The 17,883-nt window shown below is 34.7% G+C and overlaps 1 protein-coding gene and 1 long non-coding RNA gene across 2 annotated transcripts; one reads left to right on the top strand and one right to left on the bottom strand.

Moving 5' to 3' along the window:
* Positions 1 to 492: 492 nt before the first annotated feature.
* LOC133696090 (uncharacterized) lies at positions 493 to 1,854 on the bottom strand. Its single transcript, XR_009842607.1, has 2 exons — positions 1,513 to 1,854; positions 493 to 1,428 (listed from the first exon to the last, which is right to left on the bottom strand). It is a non-coding gene; the product is annotated as an uncharacterized LOC133696090 (long non-coding RNA).
* Positions 1,855 to 14,189: 12,335 nt separating this feature from the next.
* Positions 14,190 to 16,784, top strand: LOC133696811 (protein RICE SALT SENSITIVE 3-like). The gene is made up of 7 exons (XM_062119090.1): positions 14,190 to 14,798; positions 14,912 to 14,962; positions 15,076 to 15,249; positions 15,395 to 15,500; positions 15,621 to 15,662; positions 15,768 to 15,824; positions 15,956 to 16,784. Exons 1-7 carry the CDS (start codon positions 14,662 to 14,664, stop codon positions 16,487 to 16,489), a joined length of 1,101 nt encoding a protein of 366 aa, XP_061975074.1. The 5' UTR covers positions 14,190 to 14,661; the 3' UTR covers positions 16,490 to 16,784.
* The last annotated feature ends 1,099 nt before the right edge of the window (positions 16,785 to 17,883 follow it).

Here is a 17,883-nt window from a genome sequence, read left to right as displayed (position 1 = left end):
ATAGCTAAAAGGCCATTTTATTATTCATGCTCTTTAAAATAAAGAGCCGTGAATTTTTTATTATTTAAGATGGGGGTGTTTTATCTGAATGGAGGAGCTCAGGGTTTGATTCCTCCCTGGGCTTGGGTTTCTTGGATGGTTGTCGTTGGAAGTGCAATATTGGTTAGCATATTGTGGGTTTCAATTCGTTGGGCAGAATGGATTAGAGAAAGAAGCCATCAAGCACAAAAGAAAGTTGGCTAGAATTCGGGGATTCCCTTGGAGGTTGCTATATTGTCTGAATTGGCTTTCGCAATTGTTTGTTTACATGTATCATGATGCCCTGTAATCTGGGGGTTTGTGATTATACTGATAGGTGGGCTAGGAGAAGAGAGAACATTTATTTAATCAATGAAATTGTTTGAAAGAGATCAAGTGATTACTAGCATCTGTGTTTGTGTGATTGCTTCGATGCCTATTGCAGTGCGAAATTGGTTGAAAATCTTGACAGAGTTATACTTTAAACTGAGCTCTCTTTTTAAAAAGACTTCCCATTAGCAGCTTCTGTAATTGCAAATTGATAACTGCATAGAACAATGAGAAGTGAAGTGAATGAATATGCACAGTTTGATTGTTACAAAGGAATGATTGGCACTATGCAACAACAAGAGGAATAATCCTTCTGAATCACTCAACCTATGCAATTAATTTACCAACAAGCAGAAATCTTCTATCAAAACGAGTTTCCAGAACCCACTGTTGTTCCAATCAATTGAACGTTCGGTGTGTTAGATCTTTGATTCTGATATCGGGCTCCAGCTTCTGTGCCATTTCGAGGAACATTCGAGTTTGGTACATCCCTCATTGAGTTTGGGTCCAATATTTAATGCCTATAATTGAAGCATTCATCTTTGTAAGGACTCCCTTGGTAGTTAAGCTCATCAAAAGAGCCACCTCCTCCCTTTGCCATTCTTCCTGGGTTTATGCAAATGCACTTCCTTCGCTCTTCCCCTTCACCCAGGGACAACACCTGCGCCAGTGAGCAAACATTTAAAGGGTTTGGAGAACAGAGGGGCCATGACCCTGGGGATAGGGAATTCCCAGCAGACAATCCAGAAGAACCATTAACCTCACTCTTCCCCGCCACGGTATCCCAACAATAAGGATTGCTACAGTGCTCGCTGTGTGTAGCGAGAGCACTGTTCACTTTGTCAAAATAGAGAGCCCTTTGACCAGTAACAATGCTAAGTAAGAAAAACACATTGGCTGGCTATTATAGCTAAGGACTCTCTTTAGAGGGCAGAGGTGTGGATGCTCTAACACGATCAAGAGGGGAGAATAACCTGAAACCAACGGCAAGTATGAAAGTAAGACCAGGAATAAGGCTGTGCCAAGTGTAGCAAAGAGCTCAAGTTAATTCCAGCTTCCCCAAATATCTGTGCCAGCCAACTGAACAAACATAGCAAATTGCCCCAATCAAAACCCAAAAAAGCAACAAAGATTCATCGAAACAAACAAAGTGAAGTAACATACACAGATAGGCCAAGCAAGAAGAATACAATGACGATAGGGAAGGTGAGCGGAGGCCTCTCTGATCTGAAAAAATAATTTTTGTAAGGAATATGAGAACCAAAACTTTGATGTAATATAATAGTGCATGGAATGCAATGAAAAGAAGAGAACCTGTGAAGGAAGAAAGAAGAAGGGAGAAGAATGAGGGGAGCAAGGCGTTAGAGTAATGGAGAGACGAAATTGGACATGCCATTTGACATGGCTGCTTTGCTAGATATCATTATCCCAACTTGTGCACACTCTGCCATTGTCATCCCCACAAATGGAACTGCTGCTTTAAAACCCATTTGCGCTGGCTCTCCCTCTCCCTCCTGCCTCGCTTCACCAACACGAACAGCAGACGATTGAAAATTCAGCCACCTCTTCCGCGCTCGTGGTCCCATCACGACCCAGCCCAGGTTGAAACTTGGGTTGAAAAATTATGATCTCCATAGGCCCAACCCCGTATCAAGGAATCTTATGGGCTATATTAACCAGCGGACAATAACAAGAATGCTGGTAGATATTTCAACACTGGAATTGTATTGTTATAGCCCGTGTGTGTTTACATGCATTTGAAAATATTATGATTTCTCTTTTAAAACTGTATTAATTCTTATATGAATGAATGCTTGATCAACGCAAGATTAAGTTTGAACATGTAAAAGAAGAGAACCTGGAGTTGGTTTCTGTATTTTTTTTATTAGGATTTTTTTTTATTTTTTTGTATTTATTGAATTCCTCCATTCTTTGTTTTGTCCTGTAAAGATCCCCCATAATAATATCGTTTATTTTGAGATCAAAATCAAATAATTAAAGGAAAGTAATCTAATAAAGAGAAAATAACTAAACAAACATGATTGATTAAAATAAATCAATCAAGAAAAGAATATCTAAACAAATATCATTAATTAAAAACAAATAATCATCACTTGTTTATTTTTTTTCCTCATTTCTTTAATTACATAATCTTAAAATTAAAAGGATTACTCTAATAGAAAGGAACTGTGTAGAAACATGAACTAATGACGTTACGCATGAAGGAACCTTCACAAAATTAAGTAAAGAGTAAAAAGACCCATTCCACTACAGAGAGAATAGCAAGAGGCTCCTATTTTTATTTTTTATTATTATTTTGAAAGAGTACAGAAATCAAATGACGGATAAAACCCTTTCCGCAGGCTGTGGTTTGTTGTAATTGCTATTTAGTTCTGTTAATTTTTCTCATAATACCCCCGAATCAACCCACACTCTGTAATTAAGTTACTAATTACGATGTTAAAAAATTATTTTAATTTAATAATTTAAATTATTAAATAAAATTTCAGAATATAATTTATATTATTTTCTAATATATGAATAGGTATTTGCAAATATTTTAGTATTTTAGGTTAAAAAAATAAATAAGTAATGCAAAAATATTGATGAATACATGCACAATATAAGAGTAAAAAAATATATTTTTATTTTTTGCAATTCCATAAGAAAAACTATCACGTTTTGCAAATGCTGGTATTTTTTTGTAATCCATAAATGATATGGGAGTATATTAAAAATAGAAAAAAAACTAATAATTTTAATTAATTATTTTTAAAAAAATATATAATTGACAAACGATATAGTATATGAAAATCTTTTCTTTAGTTATTCAAATGCTCGTTAATGAATACAATCAATTATTATTATAGTGTTTATTTTTTAAATATATTAAAATAATATTTTTATTATTATTTTTTAAAATTTTATTTTTGATTTTAAAACATCAAACCAATATAAATTTAAAAAAAAATTAACTTGGAGAGAAAAAAAAAACGTTGGAAGACGCAGCGATGAGTAGGGACAGAGTACTGGTTGTAAACCATTGGCTGAGAGTACAAAGCAGAGAAAAGTCCTGAGCTTAGCCTAAAAGGTGGATCCCCCGTATCAACCCACTGTCGTTTCATTGTTAGTTTTTGTGCTGGGGGGCCATTCTCTTCTTCTTCTTTTTCTTGGTAGCCTAACACTGTCCATCAACCATTCACGATGCCTCTCGAGAAAAAAAAATTCTTTTTATCCGCATGTAATTTATTTATTTGAGTTTTATTTTAAAAATAATTATTATTTATAAAAATACTTGAAAAAATAATCACAAATACATTTTCAAATATGTTGTAAAAGATAATTTAGATTTATGGTCCTAATTTTATATTTTAAAAGTTAAACGAACTATGCTTGTAAATGATTTTATGTTCTAAGAGTCGAGGGTTTTTTAGTGGTTATTATCTGTAAGAGTTCTTGTCAAGCTTTGTACAAATCGGCAATGTATGCATTTATCAGCGGCGAAGCCTGGTGAAGACTGGAAGAGTAGACCTGGCAGTCGAGTCGGGTTGGTTGGGTGGGTGGGTCACATCATCTCGGGTTCATGTGGCTTTGGGTCTGGGTTATATTTAATTAGGTTTGGATTACTAATCATCATGCTCGGATGGATTCAAATCAATCCATGGGCTCAGGATATTTTACCCCCTCCTTGTAAAAGAAAGATTGCGACTATTATTATAAATTAACATCTACACACGGGAATGAATTAAAAACATCATTTTATAAGAACAGTGTCGGCCAGAGTTTAAGGTTACTTTGGCAATGATTTAGGGTTATCATTTAAAGATCTTTTGATAAATATGTAAGGAGTTATTCTGACCTTCTCTTAAAAATCAATTATTTTAATACGATAATGAATTAAAGATCAATTAACCTTATATAAAACTATCATTATTTTAAAAATCAAGTATTTTAATACGACTCTTATTTATTTATTTAATATCAAATAATCATCTCATTCTAATAGGTAAGATTTTAGGATATGATTTATATTATTTTTTAATAAAGATCGGATGAATCAATTAATCTTATATAAAACTACCCTTGTTTTAAAAATCAAGTATTTTAATATGATAATGACTCTTATTTATTTATTTATAAATAATTCGAAAACGTATAAATATGTTTAAGAAAGTAGAGGACATCAACATGCTTGGATGCATACACTGTAGAGGAGGATGGTCCCAAGCCGTAGCTGATCCTATAAACAAAAAAATAAAAGCAACCAAGAATTGATTGTTACCTACCGACCACTGCATAGCGATCCATTAAAGTAAAGCAGCACATAAAATTCGTAAGGGAAAGCGTAGGAGAGGTCCACATCAACTGGGCCCGTGGCCCACTGTTTTAGGAGCCTCATAACACGAAGCATCTGCAGGTACGAACCACAATCTTAATTAGGCAAGCACGTCCCATGTCTTCCACGTAGACGGGGCGACGATGTCCACTATAACCACCACTTCCAAGCCCGATCAAGTCTCAAGATGCCGAACCCCTCCTCCTCCTCCTCCTCCTCCTCCTCCTCAAGAGATAAAATCCAATCATCCACAAATACCAAATAATTTCGGGCAAACCATTTCTCAATTGGATCCTCTTTCTCCACACCTTCACTCCATCAATATTGGAGATGATGTTGAACTATACACTTGCCACTCGTGTTTATAATTGACCTTAATTTTCTTAAGCCTTGTACGCAAAATTACTCTATTTGTCCTCTCATCCAGAACATCCAGTAACATTCACTGTACATATTCTAAAAGAAGGCAATAGTTTTTCTACTACGATTGAAAAGAAATTTAAATTAATCTTATATATTTTTATTAACATATATCATTTTTATTATATATAAATATAAAATTTTTTATTCATAATTATATTTTTTTACTCGTTGTAAAAAATACGTTAATAATATTTACATATTAATTCATTTGTGTTAGAAAAAAATTATTCGACTTGCAGATAGACGAGTCGAATAGACGTGTTAATACTTTTTTTTTATTAACACAAATAATTCTTGATTTATTTAATTAAATGCATCCATATGACTTTGATTTATAATTAGGATTTTTGTTGTAAAAAACACATTTGAAAAGCTTGCATATTTTTTTTTCCAAAATAATTGTTCAACCCGCGGCGAAGTGCGAGTCAAAGAACTAGTATAATCTAAATTAATTTAATAATTTTTTTTTAATTTGCACTAATTATTCTTAAATTGAAAGCAATGCTTGGATGTTTCTGTGCCCAAGATTTGAAAAAAAAAATAGAACTAATCAAAAAACAAATGACTAGCAGGTGCACTATTTCATGTTTTCTCCAATGAGTCTAGGAGAATTAATTAAGCAGTGGATCGAGGAAATTAAGATGTATAATTGAGGGATATTTCAATATCATCCAATGGATAAAATTGGTAGTTGGAAGACTAAATCTAGAAACCACTCATAGTCGGGGGACTAAAAGGAGGTTTGCCCTAGAATGTATTTACGAGTATATTCAACATTGATAACTAAGAAAAGAGTATATTATTGAATATATAGCGGAGAGAACTGAGAACAAAAAGAGCATCTAAATTACACCATCATGGTCACGCCCCCATGTGCAATCCATTCTGTAAAGAGATGGAAAAAAATATATTTAGGAAAGTACTGAAGTGACGTTGTTGGGGACATCTTAAGCCAGCTAGAGTGGAAATGAACCAATCGATAATGAGGAATTTCGAGACATATACTATGGTTGGTAGTTAGGGATGCATGAAGGTGCCAGCGCCCAGTTAGCCCCATAGACGAGTCTCAAATGGAGTGCAGAGAGGAGAGAGAGAGAGAGAGAGAGAGAGAGGAGAGGGAGAAGGAGAGAGAGAGAGTAGGACCTTAATGGTCATTCATGTTCAAGGGTAGAAAAGAGGAAGGGAGGGGAGGACACTTTCCTGGTGAATGATGATCAAATGTGTCCCTGTTTAAGTGTACCCCACATATCTCAGTATCATACTGTCCTCAACCACAGAGCCTTAGATGCCTATTCCATCTCTCCATGATTGTAAGTCATTTTCACTTCTCTGTTTGCTAAAGGAGCTAACATCATCAAAAGCTCAATCCCTTCCCCACCCAAGTGGCGCAATTATATGTAGCTTTCTATTTACACAAGTACGCTTATATATATATATGCGTTTGTGTGTGATACTGAGCCTCCGATGATTATGCTAATCAATATAATTGTCGACTTTATGACAAACTAGCTAGGAACCCATTTTGCATGCTAATCTATTGATTATATCTTTTGTCCTTTTCTATTAGGGACTTTTTTCTAGATTCCTGTCATTGTTATATACTTGCAGGTCGGGTGCATATTGATTGATGATACTATTATTCGATCCATTTCGGCTGGGAGATGCATGGGGATTTTGGTTGTCTATTCAATTTGTTTTCCTGCAGAGAAACTATATTTTTAAAAGATTTATTATGGAGAAATATAAACACATATCATAATACTACAAATTTGTAGAAACATCAATCATGTGCAACTATTTAAACCTTTAATTTTTTTTTAATTAACGTGAGTGTCCGAGTCAGCTTGTGTGCACCTCGATTAATCCCACGGGCCCTAAAATTAACGATCATATAAGCTTCTAGTGGCCAGGGTTTATAAGACTTAAACTAGTGATTTCTATGGAGCAAATTTAGAATCTAATCGGTGAACTACACCTTTCAGAGTTTCCAAACCTTTAACTTGAATTGAATGCTATGATAATATAACTATTTCATATCGGCAGGATTTATAAACTTATTATGAAAAAATAATAAGTTTTTTGAAGTATTATAAACTTACTATTCCATATCTCAATTGGACTAAATATATAGGTTGATTGAGCAGTATTTATAAACTTATTATGAAGAAATAACGGCAGACATTTTCTGTGTGCAATAAGGAGGCTGGCTATGATAAAAAAAAATAAAAAAAATATGTATATAAAACATTTTTCAATGCTAATAACTAAGACTTCTGGATTACGTTGTCATAAAAACAGTTGATCCCACAGTTTTCAAAACAAAAGGGAAATCACTAAGCTGATCACATGGCAAAACAAGATCACTTTCTAGAAGTGCAACTAATTAATTTGTTTTAAGATATATATTGATTTTTTTGAAGGGTATAAATTAGTGAAGGGGCCGGAATATGATAAAATTAAAATCGATCACTATATATATATATATATATATATATATATATATATATATATATATATATATATATATAGTCCTAAATGATAGATCAACAAATACAAAAATAAAAAAAAAAAGGCAATCAACATCAGAACCTTGAAAAGCAAAATGAAGACTACAGAGATGGAGCATTCGGCCAGCTGTACGTAACCTAATGGAGCAAAAAAGAAAACCAACGATGTTAACAGAGATAAAGTTAGGAAAAGGTTGCACATGAAGACTATGTATATATATATAGTAAACCCCTCCAGTGCTGAAGTAAAATTCGAGTCACAATAACTCTACTTTCCTTAATATTAACACATCAATTGTATAAATATCGATGGGGATCCAGCAAAAGAAGTGGAGAAATTAATTCATACAAGGAATTTACTATTTATGAATGCATCTCATCATCAATTCATTGAATGGTTTGTTTCTTCTTTGTTTATTTGTTTTCACGCGTTTTCGCAAGAAAAGATGACAAAATGAAAGTGTGGAAGGAAGCCTTGTGATCATCAGCTAGCGATGGTGGAGAGTGGACCCTCATCAAGATCGTCCAATAGATGGACAATGTCTTGGTGGGTGTTCATCAAAGTAGATCAATCACTTTCTATTTGGCCAACGGTGGTGAAATCAAGCCTCTTTCTCTGACCTTTTTGGGTGAGCACATAATTGAAATGTGTGCACAGTTTTTGTCCACTCTAGTTCCATTAAAACAGCTTGGATTGAAAAGGCAGCTTCAATACATTTGATGCTAACTTTTCGTTACTTGCATTCAACAAGTACGTTCTCTTGGGGCCTTTTTTCCTGCACTAATGATATGTAAAGCCTTGGTGCATTGTCATTTTTCATGTTTTTCAAAGGAATAGTTTTACTGTAAAGAAAAGGATGTGTGGATTGGGTGGGGAAGATGACTGCACCAGGCTATATATATATATATATATATAGTCTCTTCTTTTCCTTTACCTTGTTTGTCTTTAATTTGGTCTTGGAGAGGGGTAGAGATATATATACACAGAGCAGGTTTATCAGGGCTAGATCATGGCCAGAACGCCCCCATGTGATGCCTTGGAGTTTTTCTCTCTATGGAAAACTAGAATTTAGTTTTGTGAAACATTTGACCGAACTTCCCTCCCCTCAGCATTAAATCGACTGTCTGACACTCGTCTTTCCTTCAGTATCAGCGTGCTTGGTTTGTATTGAGAATGACAGGTGAAAAGCATATTTATCGATTCTGGTCTTAATTTTAGTCTTGGATTTATTATATTAACTCAAGATTAATAATATATATATATATATTTGTTTAATAAAACAATCTTGTTTTGAATAAATTATTTTTTAAAAATTATTGGAATTAGTTTGGTTGAGATTTATCCGGGATTAACTAATTATTTAAAATAATAAAGTTTACTTGAATCATTATGGTTTGATAAAGCCAATAATTTTAAGATTAATTTGAATTAAAACTTGGTAGGTCGAATATTTTCTTCTCATTTTTACTCCTTCCAAACAAGCGGGTTTCCTTTTTCTCATTCCTAGCAACTGCTTTCTTTCTTTTTTCGTATTTTCTTTCCCCACTCTCTCCTCTACAAAAAAAAACTTTATTATGTCTAACATATAAGAAGATGGTTTTTAAAATAAAAAATAAATAAATTTAGTAAATAAAAGGGAAAGCTCTAACCAAAGAAGCCTTGATGAACGATGTTCTAAAAAAAAAAAACCGTTCCTGTTTTTTTTTCCCCTCTCTTTATATATATATATATATATATATATATATATATATATATATATATATATATATATAAAAGAGGGATTATTTAAAATATTATGTCTTTTGAGTGTGGTATTATTTTTTCTTTATACTTTAAAAAATTTAATTTTACATAATCTTAATGTAATCTGTGTACATTACATTTTCTATAAGACTTACGTACGGATTAAGACCAAGAGTAAGGCAAGCCCTTTTTACCAGTAGATCTAATCAAATCCAAACTCTCCACAACATTGCAAGCCTCAACTCCATCTTCTCCTTTGTCTCATATCTCTTTCCATGCCTTAAAACATGCAAATAAAAACCAAAACCGATGAAAAAATAGTTCAATATTATAATCTTTCTCTTCATCAAGCTGATGCTCAGTCTAATTTAAGTTAAGGTTTCTAATTAAGTTGAAGAGAGAGAGACAGAGAGGGGAAAAGGATTTTGGTTTAAGAGAGGGAAGGGAATAATTGTGTTTATGTCTAATATAAAACAAGGCATTTTATTTATTTTTATTTTTATTTTTATCAAGATTTAAAGCTGACAAAAAGTGTGATTGTTTTTTTTTTTTAAAGAGGGAAAATATTACAACGCTCAAAATACACAATGCTTTTAGTGTATATATATACATTTATTCACTCACAATTTAGCTATGTCTCGATCGATCCAGTGGATCATCATGGCAAGCTGGAAGGCATTATTTATCATATACATGTGTTCAATTTAACTATCATTTTCTTTTCTTATCCATCGACGTGCACTTGGTTACAGTTAGTGAGGACTGGCTCGACATGGTATCCAGCCCCTACATAACTTGCCAACCACTTTATCTGCCTAACTTGTGCCCTTTTCTACTATTTAATGTTGCTCTTGCAAGAAAAAAACGCAGATAATCCAAGGAACTTTGAGAATGCACCCTTCTTGTTTTTCCTCCTTTTCCTTTTAAAAAAGATATATATTGCTGCCTGGTGGCTAAAAATTATATAGCAAGCAGTTCAGTTAGTTAAATTCGAGCCTCATGATTGCTAATATAATGATCACTGGAGGCTTATATGATCATTAACTTTAGGATCCGTGAAATTAGTTAAGGTGCACGCAAGCTGACCCGGACACCTACGTTAATAAAAAAAAAACAGCTCAGTGTTTCCGGACTATCATTATGAATTCTTCCTTCTCTTTCTTGTTTTTTTTTGTTGGAATCGTTTTATAGCTAACCGTAACATTGCTAATAACATTGATTTTTCCTTATTATATATATGATGTTGGACTTTTATAATTGGTTGATTCTGGATCCAAATTACATGATGATTGGTAAAGGGAATACAGCTGAGGTGAGTATTAGCTCTTGAAATAAAACAAACAAAAGAAATCTTTTCATAACTAAAGAAAAAATAAATGTGAAGGGGGAGGGATTATACTTATTTTATTGCTTTGAGATATAATTAAGGTTTAGTAATGTGTGTCTCTCGGAGGGGACAGCCTAGCAATTAATCAAGATCTTCGATTTTTATTTGAATGTTTTAAATTAAAATACTAAGGACATATGGGATGAGCTTTAAGAATAAAGGTGCACGACTCCATTGTTTAACCTATGATCATTGGGCCATGGTTGAAAAGAAAATAAGTAGTGATGTGTGCTGTATAAAATGTAATCTTGTTTTCGATTTAAGTACTTATCGTTTTATCACTGTGTTTGTCCCAATTATCTAAATTAAACTACTTCTAAATTAATAATTTATACAGAAATATTTTGTATTTATGAGATTAGCTCAATTTAAGCCAATGGTTAATTAATCTTGAAATTACTGGATTGGATCTTGATTTCCATAATGTTACAATAAATGATTACCTTAATTACTCCTGCACCTATAATTAATATATAATAGTATGAATCCTGACGCTGGTATATATTGCAATGTTCTTCGTAATATTTCTTATTGATTCCTAGCCAGGATATCCTCTCAATTTAGGCTCTTGATGGCTAACTTCCCTTCCAAATCGTCACGTCTTCTTCGTTTTCACGAGCCTCTCCCAAATCTTATAGCTCTAGTCTTTTTATCACTGCATTTGCAGCTTCATATCATTGGCTTGCATGTGTTTTAGCTAACACAACCGAAGGACGTTGTAATATATCTTCAGCCATTAACAAGCTCGAATTAAAGACAGCGTGGTTGATAATAACAAATCTATTTCTCCTTGTTTATCTTATGAATAAGGTGGACATCAAATATTATTCTACATTTTAGAACGTCCGAGGAACTACGTACAAAATACCCACGTTGGAAAATGGAGGTTCCCAATTATAAGCCCGTGGAAAAGGTAGAAAACAAAATGTTTGATTTAGAAGATGGATAAGATATTTGATCGCTTCAAGGAACACTGAAGTTTAGATCTTTGGAAATCACCCAAGGATCAGTAGTGACCACCCACTTATAGCAAAAGATGGACATTTAATTAATTTATAGCTGTTGTTTCTGTTTCCTTAAGACAAAAAAGGCAATCTAATCCTGCTCTGTTTTTCGTGTCATGATGATAAATACTAAATAATATCAAACATTCCAAATTCTCCCATTCTTCAATCACACACACAGACAGAGAGGGAGAGAGAGAGGGGGAGATTTGCCTGCTGATGGGTATGCACTATTAGACATTGTTGGATGCTATAGTAATATTATTGCCTTATCATAATCCATCTCCCTTGCATATATATACATGCACATGAACAATTAATTAATTCTCTTGGTCTTTTCTTAGATTGAAGGATTATTATAATATGGAATAAGGGATAGGATAGGAGAGGATGGGAAGAGCAGAGATTTCACAACCTTAATGGGGAGAAAAGGATGGGGCAAGCAACAACTGCTATGTATCTTGATCAAGACTCTTGTGTCATTCTTTGCTCCCATACCACCAACTTCTCCAGCTCCATGTCCATAAGAAATTCTTGGAGCTGTCATTGAAAAAGGAACAAAGAACCAAATATATATATATATATATATATATATATATATATATGGCCACTGGCTGTAACTATACCCTAGCCCCAGCTTGCAAGAACCATCACCACACCATTAATCAGAATAATAATAAAAATTAAGTCCTATTATACATCTCATTTACTTTGAAGCTCCAACAGGCTCGCCTTTTGCTTACGTCACCACAGGTAGCTAGGTGTCAAAACCCATTTATAGCCCACAGAGGGTTGCCTTCAAAACAAGAAGCCAAACAGAAATTTATGTCTGTCACTATCACAAAATAAATTGCGAGTTGGTTGGCATTTAATTGCTGAGTTATACAGTGAATTATGGATAGATTACATTACATTATATAAGCAATGAGTGAAAGGACATTTTCTTGTTAGAAGTCGGTCAAAAAGAAATTGTAATGACCTGTCAAACTTTCTTCTTGGTGTCAGGCAGAGGAAATGAAAGCACTGCAAGCTCCTTTTATTGTCTCTTGCGTTCAGCTACTTTATTAGCTTGCGCACAGAGCATCACAGGGCGAACTAACCATTTCCTTTTCCAGCTGATAGAATAACGAGAGATCTAGCGCACGAGAAGCTTGATTTTAGGCATCTATGCTCATTAAATCTTGTCTGTCTATGATTAAGTTAATTACTTTAGTGATGCTTGCATGCCCCCGGCCCTCATAACACACAGCAGCAGCAGCGTTATGTCAAATACCAGTAGTGCTTCAGAATTACCCCTTAATAGTGTATATGCAATATTACCACGTGATGCCGTGTTCTTTATTTTCACAAGACCATAAATATTATCGCCATGGCCCCTCTGCAAGTACCGACAGGCATTTTCACAAGTTGCATTGCATCCATGTATATGTCTACACTATCATATGCATAGAGAAAAACCAGCGCTCCACGAATTTAAGAATCATGTGCTTATACATTGTGCTGTCTAGCTAGCTCGCTCTTCCCATGGTGGGGTCAAGAATTTCACAATCTAGTTTTTGAAATAATTTTATATATTATACAATATATATTTAGCCAGCCCGGGCATCCATCAGAGCGAGCCACGCTCTTCATATGCGCCAGCAAACACCACAATATCAGCGCTAGCGATGTTTGGATTACTATAGAAAACTAGACATTGATTAGCGTTTTTTAATGGTTCTAAAAGAAATGCATTAAAATCAATCAAAACTATAGAAGATTAAAATACCACGTGTATGGCTTAAAATATCTTTTCTTTTTATAAGCGTAGATGCCAAATTAAGGGCAACGGAATTAACCACAAAGCCAAAAATGGAAATTGAAACATTTTTTCTTTTCTTTTTTTGAATTATATATATAGATATTAATTTTAGTATTTCTTTAAAATGTCTTTTATTCTCTTTTTTCCCCCTCAGAGGTCAAATTTATCTAAGAGTTCAAAAATAAGTCGATAAATCAACGACTTAAATCAATTTATGCATAAGCTTTCACGTGCAAAAAAGAATGGTGGCCAGGCATTGTGGCTAGGCTTGTTGAAAAAATAAATTATACATTGAAAAAACAACCACATCTCACCACATTTCTATCTCAAACACTCTCCTGTCGCTAATTAAATTCATACATTGTGGCTAGGCTTGTTGAAAACCACACAAATTACAAACCATCTCGTACATTTAAATCCACCAAGGTACTACACACAAATCAAACCGTTGTGAAGAATTAATAGTAATTTTCTTTCTTTTTTGTAGAAAGAAAAGAAAAGGTGTATATAAACCTCTACCTCAATGTTGTGACAGCCATACCTTACTGTGTCAGAAAGGTAGAAAGCAAGGAAATAAACAGAGACAATTTCACTTTGGGGTTTGAAGAGAAAGGTACGGGTGCTTGTTAGTGAGAGAAATGAAAGTAACTACCTACTCATGATGTAGTGGTGTAAGAACCAAGGATATCATAATAAGGTTAGGTCTTGCTGATATTTCCTGCTGGATCATAATTGAGATGGGAGTAGAGAAGCAAAAAAAAAAAAAAACTGTAATCCTAGTGAAGTAGAGTGGAAAAGGTTGCTGGTTTTGAATGGAGGGCTGATTCATAAATTGATAAAGAGCACCGTTGGGAACTGGGAATGCAAAAGGGTGGGCCTTAGGAAATCATTTTGGTAAAATTTTAAAGCATGATTAATTACAGTATCGCAGGGGGAGAGAGAGGTATAAAAGTGAGATTTTCTTGTTGGGGGGCTTATATAAAGGAGGATGGATGTTGGGTTTGCCTCCTTCTCAAGATAGAGCAGGGAAATAAAGGAAAAGAAGAGAGAGAGAGAGAGAGAGAGAGAGAGAGAGACTCCAAGTCTATAATTGTGGGGGGATTTGATCATCATGGAAGAACATCTAAGCCCATTAGCTGTGACTCATCTTCTTCAGCACACCCTGAGAAGCTTATGCGTTCATGAGAACTCTCAATGGGTTTATGCTGTGTTTTGGAGGATCTTGCCTAGGAATTACCCACCACCCAAGTAAGGAGAGATATATTAACCTTCCAAAAAAAAATAAAAACATTTCATAGACGATCAAAATGCCTAGCTTGATATTAATGCTTAGTATTTGATATTTATTTTTCTCTGTGTAGATGGGATGGTCAAGGAGCTTATGACAGATCAAGAGGGAATAGAAGGAACTGGTATTTCCTTCTGGTTTCGATCGTGGATATGTTCAAAAATTAAATTTTCATGCATAATGATCATTCAAGCTATACGATCATGATCTTGTGAACATATTGTATATGTGTGTCAGGATATTGGTTTGGGAAGATGGTTTCTGCAACTTTGCTGCATCAACAGCTGAGATCAACTCTGGGGACTGTCCAAGCTCATCAGTTTATGGTAACTGTGAGTTTCAACACTATCAAGGACTGCAACCAGAGCTCTTTTTCAAGATGTCCCATGAAATCTACAACTATGGAGAAGGGTAAGTGCTAATAATGAAGGATAATTACACATGACCAAATAGTAAGAAATTTAATAACCAGGTCCCTTTAATAGCTTGGTTTCAACTTGGACCTACACACTTAAAAGAAAGGTTGCAAGTTGATTTAGTTCTATATTATTGACAGATTGATAGGAAAAGTAGCTGCAGATCACAGTCATAAGTGGATATACAAAGAACCAAATGATCAAGAAATCAACTTCCTGTCAGCATGGCACAACACAGCAGACTCGGTAAGAAGATCTCTAGCACATGCTTCATCAATTGAATAATGGTAACAGTATAGCAGTAGTAGTTTCTGTGATTTCAGTCTAAATTTTCTCGCAAATTTGTTCTCTTATGCTCCTTGACAGCAACCTAGGACATGGGAAGCCCAGTTCCAGTCTGGTATAAAGGTGCGCAAATATAAAATAACGAATCATTTCTAAAACCACAAAATGAACGGATTTTAAATAGATCTAGCTACTTCTTGGTTTGAATAATATTTGTATATTTTGCAGACCATAGCCCTGATTGCTGTTAGAGAAGGTGTTGTTCAACTAGGAGCTGTTCACAAGGTTTCCTCTTATCTCTCTCGAGTAGCTTTCATTACTCACTCCATCACACACCCTATATGATAAAGGACAGTACTTGTTTGTCTACTCGTATTTATTTATTGGCCTTTCTAATAATTTTAATGGTATTAAAGGTAATTGAAGACCTGAGCTATGTAGTTCTACTGAGAAAGAAATTCAGCTACATAGAAAGCATTCCTGGTGTGCTCTTGCCACACCCATCATCTTCTGCATACCCTTATAAGGTGGATGGTTATGGCACGGTATCAGACACATGGCACTACCAAGGAAGTAACATTGCACCCCAAAGTCCAACAGAGTTTTATGACCACTTCAATCAAGTACCATTTAAGATAACTCCATCTATGAGCAGCCTTGAAGCTCTACTCTCCAAGCTCCCATCAGTGGTGCCACCACCACAACCAGCTGCAGCTCATCATCAAGCCGCAGGCTACTGTGACTCACAGTCCCACTATGTATCATCTATCCAAAGGGGAATGGAGAAAGTGGCCAAGGAGGAGATTGATGAAGAGTATACTAGGGCTGATCAACAGGATGTAGGTGAGAGTAGCAGTTCATTGTCAGCTGCAGATTATCGCAAGCAGCAGTTTCAACAATTCCAGGATTTGAATGTTAATGTCAGGAATACTAGTGGGTATTTTGAGTGACAAGCAGTGGAGTACTAGGTTGTTAGGGATATCATATCATCATATCAGGGATTTGATCATTTCTAAGATCTAACGTTGTCAGCTAGCTAGCTTTTTAGTTCCAGTCTCATTGGTGTTTCTACTTTATAGTGAGTTTTTCATTAGCTAGGGTATTGTTCAACGTGGAGGAGGCTATTGTAGGCCTAGATTTCCTAGCTAGATTCCTGGTATATCTAGTGAGTTGTATACCATATGACCGAACTATATGCTTAATTATCCACATCTAGAGTTATTGAAGGCGCTTGCTGTTTCGTTCTGTGGTTGAGTCAGCTCTGTTACGTTATTTGCAAGTAGAGAGAGAGAGAGAGAGAGAGAGCATGGTCAACACATCAGAAGGAAGCCATACAAGTAAAATGAACACAACTTTATTGTCATTGTCGAGCACAAAACTAATAAGAAGTTGAATGTTGAAAGTGACTACTGCAAAAATACTGAAAGCTATGATTAGTATATCCTTAATAAACAATAACATATATAAACGCATGCTACTACAGCCCCAGTCAATCATCACATACAAATTTAATTGATGAGCGTCAAATTCACTAAACCTTGGCCTTTCACTCATTTTCTCTTCTCTCTTTCGTGTGTAATAAATTCTATTTAGTTTTTTCTTTCATGAATTTTAGTTACCATGACTTCAGTCGCTCTGTTCCAGCATGACAGACACGCCAACTATAAATTCTATTTAGGCCTTTCGATTTTTGCTCTCTTTCTTCTTCTTCTTCTTCTACCTCATACATCTAAAATTAAGCTTGCATCAATTTTATGGAATGGACCAAATTTAGATTGATTTTGTGGGCGGGACCATAAAATATAGAATTGTAGCCAATCAATTTATATATGATGGCACCGCTTTATATATATATATATAAAAGACACATCATGTAAATTTTCAATAATTTAAGTTTGGCTTAGAGGCATCGATTGATATCTTTGCTCATCAATCTCCGCAACTGAAAAGAACGCCAATAAATAGACTAGAGACGATGTCCAAAATGCTACTAGCTGACTGATCGAGCTGCAATGGTCGAGGTTAGCCTATCAAAACCAGCGAAGTACAGATAACGATGCCAAGCACAGAAACTGGGGTAAGGAAATGGGAATTTCCAAGGAGTATGAAGACATAGGATGAAAATACATCATGGCTTCTCTCGTCGTCACGAAGGCCCATTAAAGACGCAAATGAGGAAAACAAATTTCAAGATAGCATCGTCGTTGCTTTTCCCATTTGCTACTTGTGCAATGAAAACATTCGTAGAAAAAGTTCACCTTCCTACTATAATGACCCAACCGATACTAAATCTATGTATCCTAAAGAAGCAACTATTCCCAGGGTGCTGGATGAAGAGCTCTTA

Source organism: Populus nigra, chromosome 6 (genome assembly GCF_951802175.1).
Source record: "Populus nigra chromosome 6, ddPopNigr1.1, whole genome shotgun sequence".
Classification (NCBI taxonomy): domain Eukaryota; kingdom Viridiplantae; phylum Streptophyta; class Magnoliopsida; order Malpighiales; family Salicaceae; genus Populus; species Populus nigra.
The sequence above is the reverse complement of the archived record's forward strand: the minus strand, read 5'-3'. Positions and strand labels throughout refer to the sequence as shown.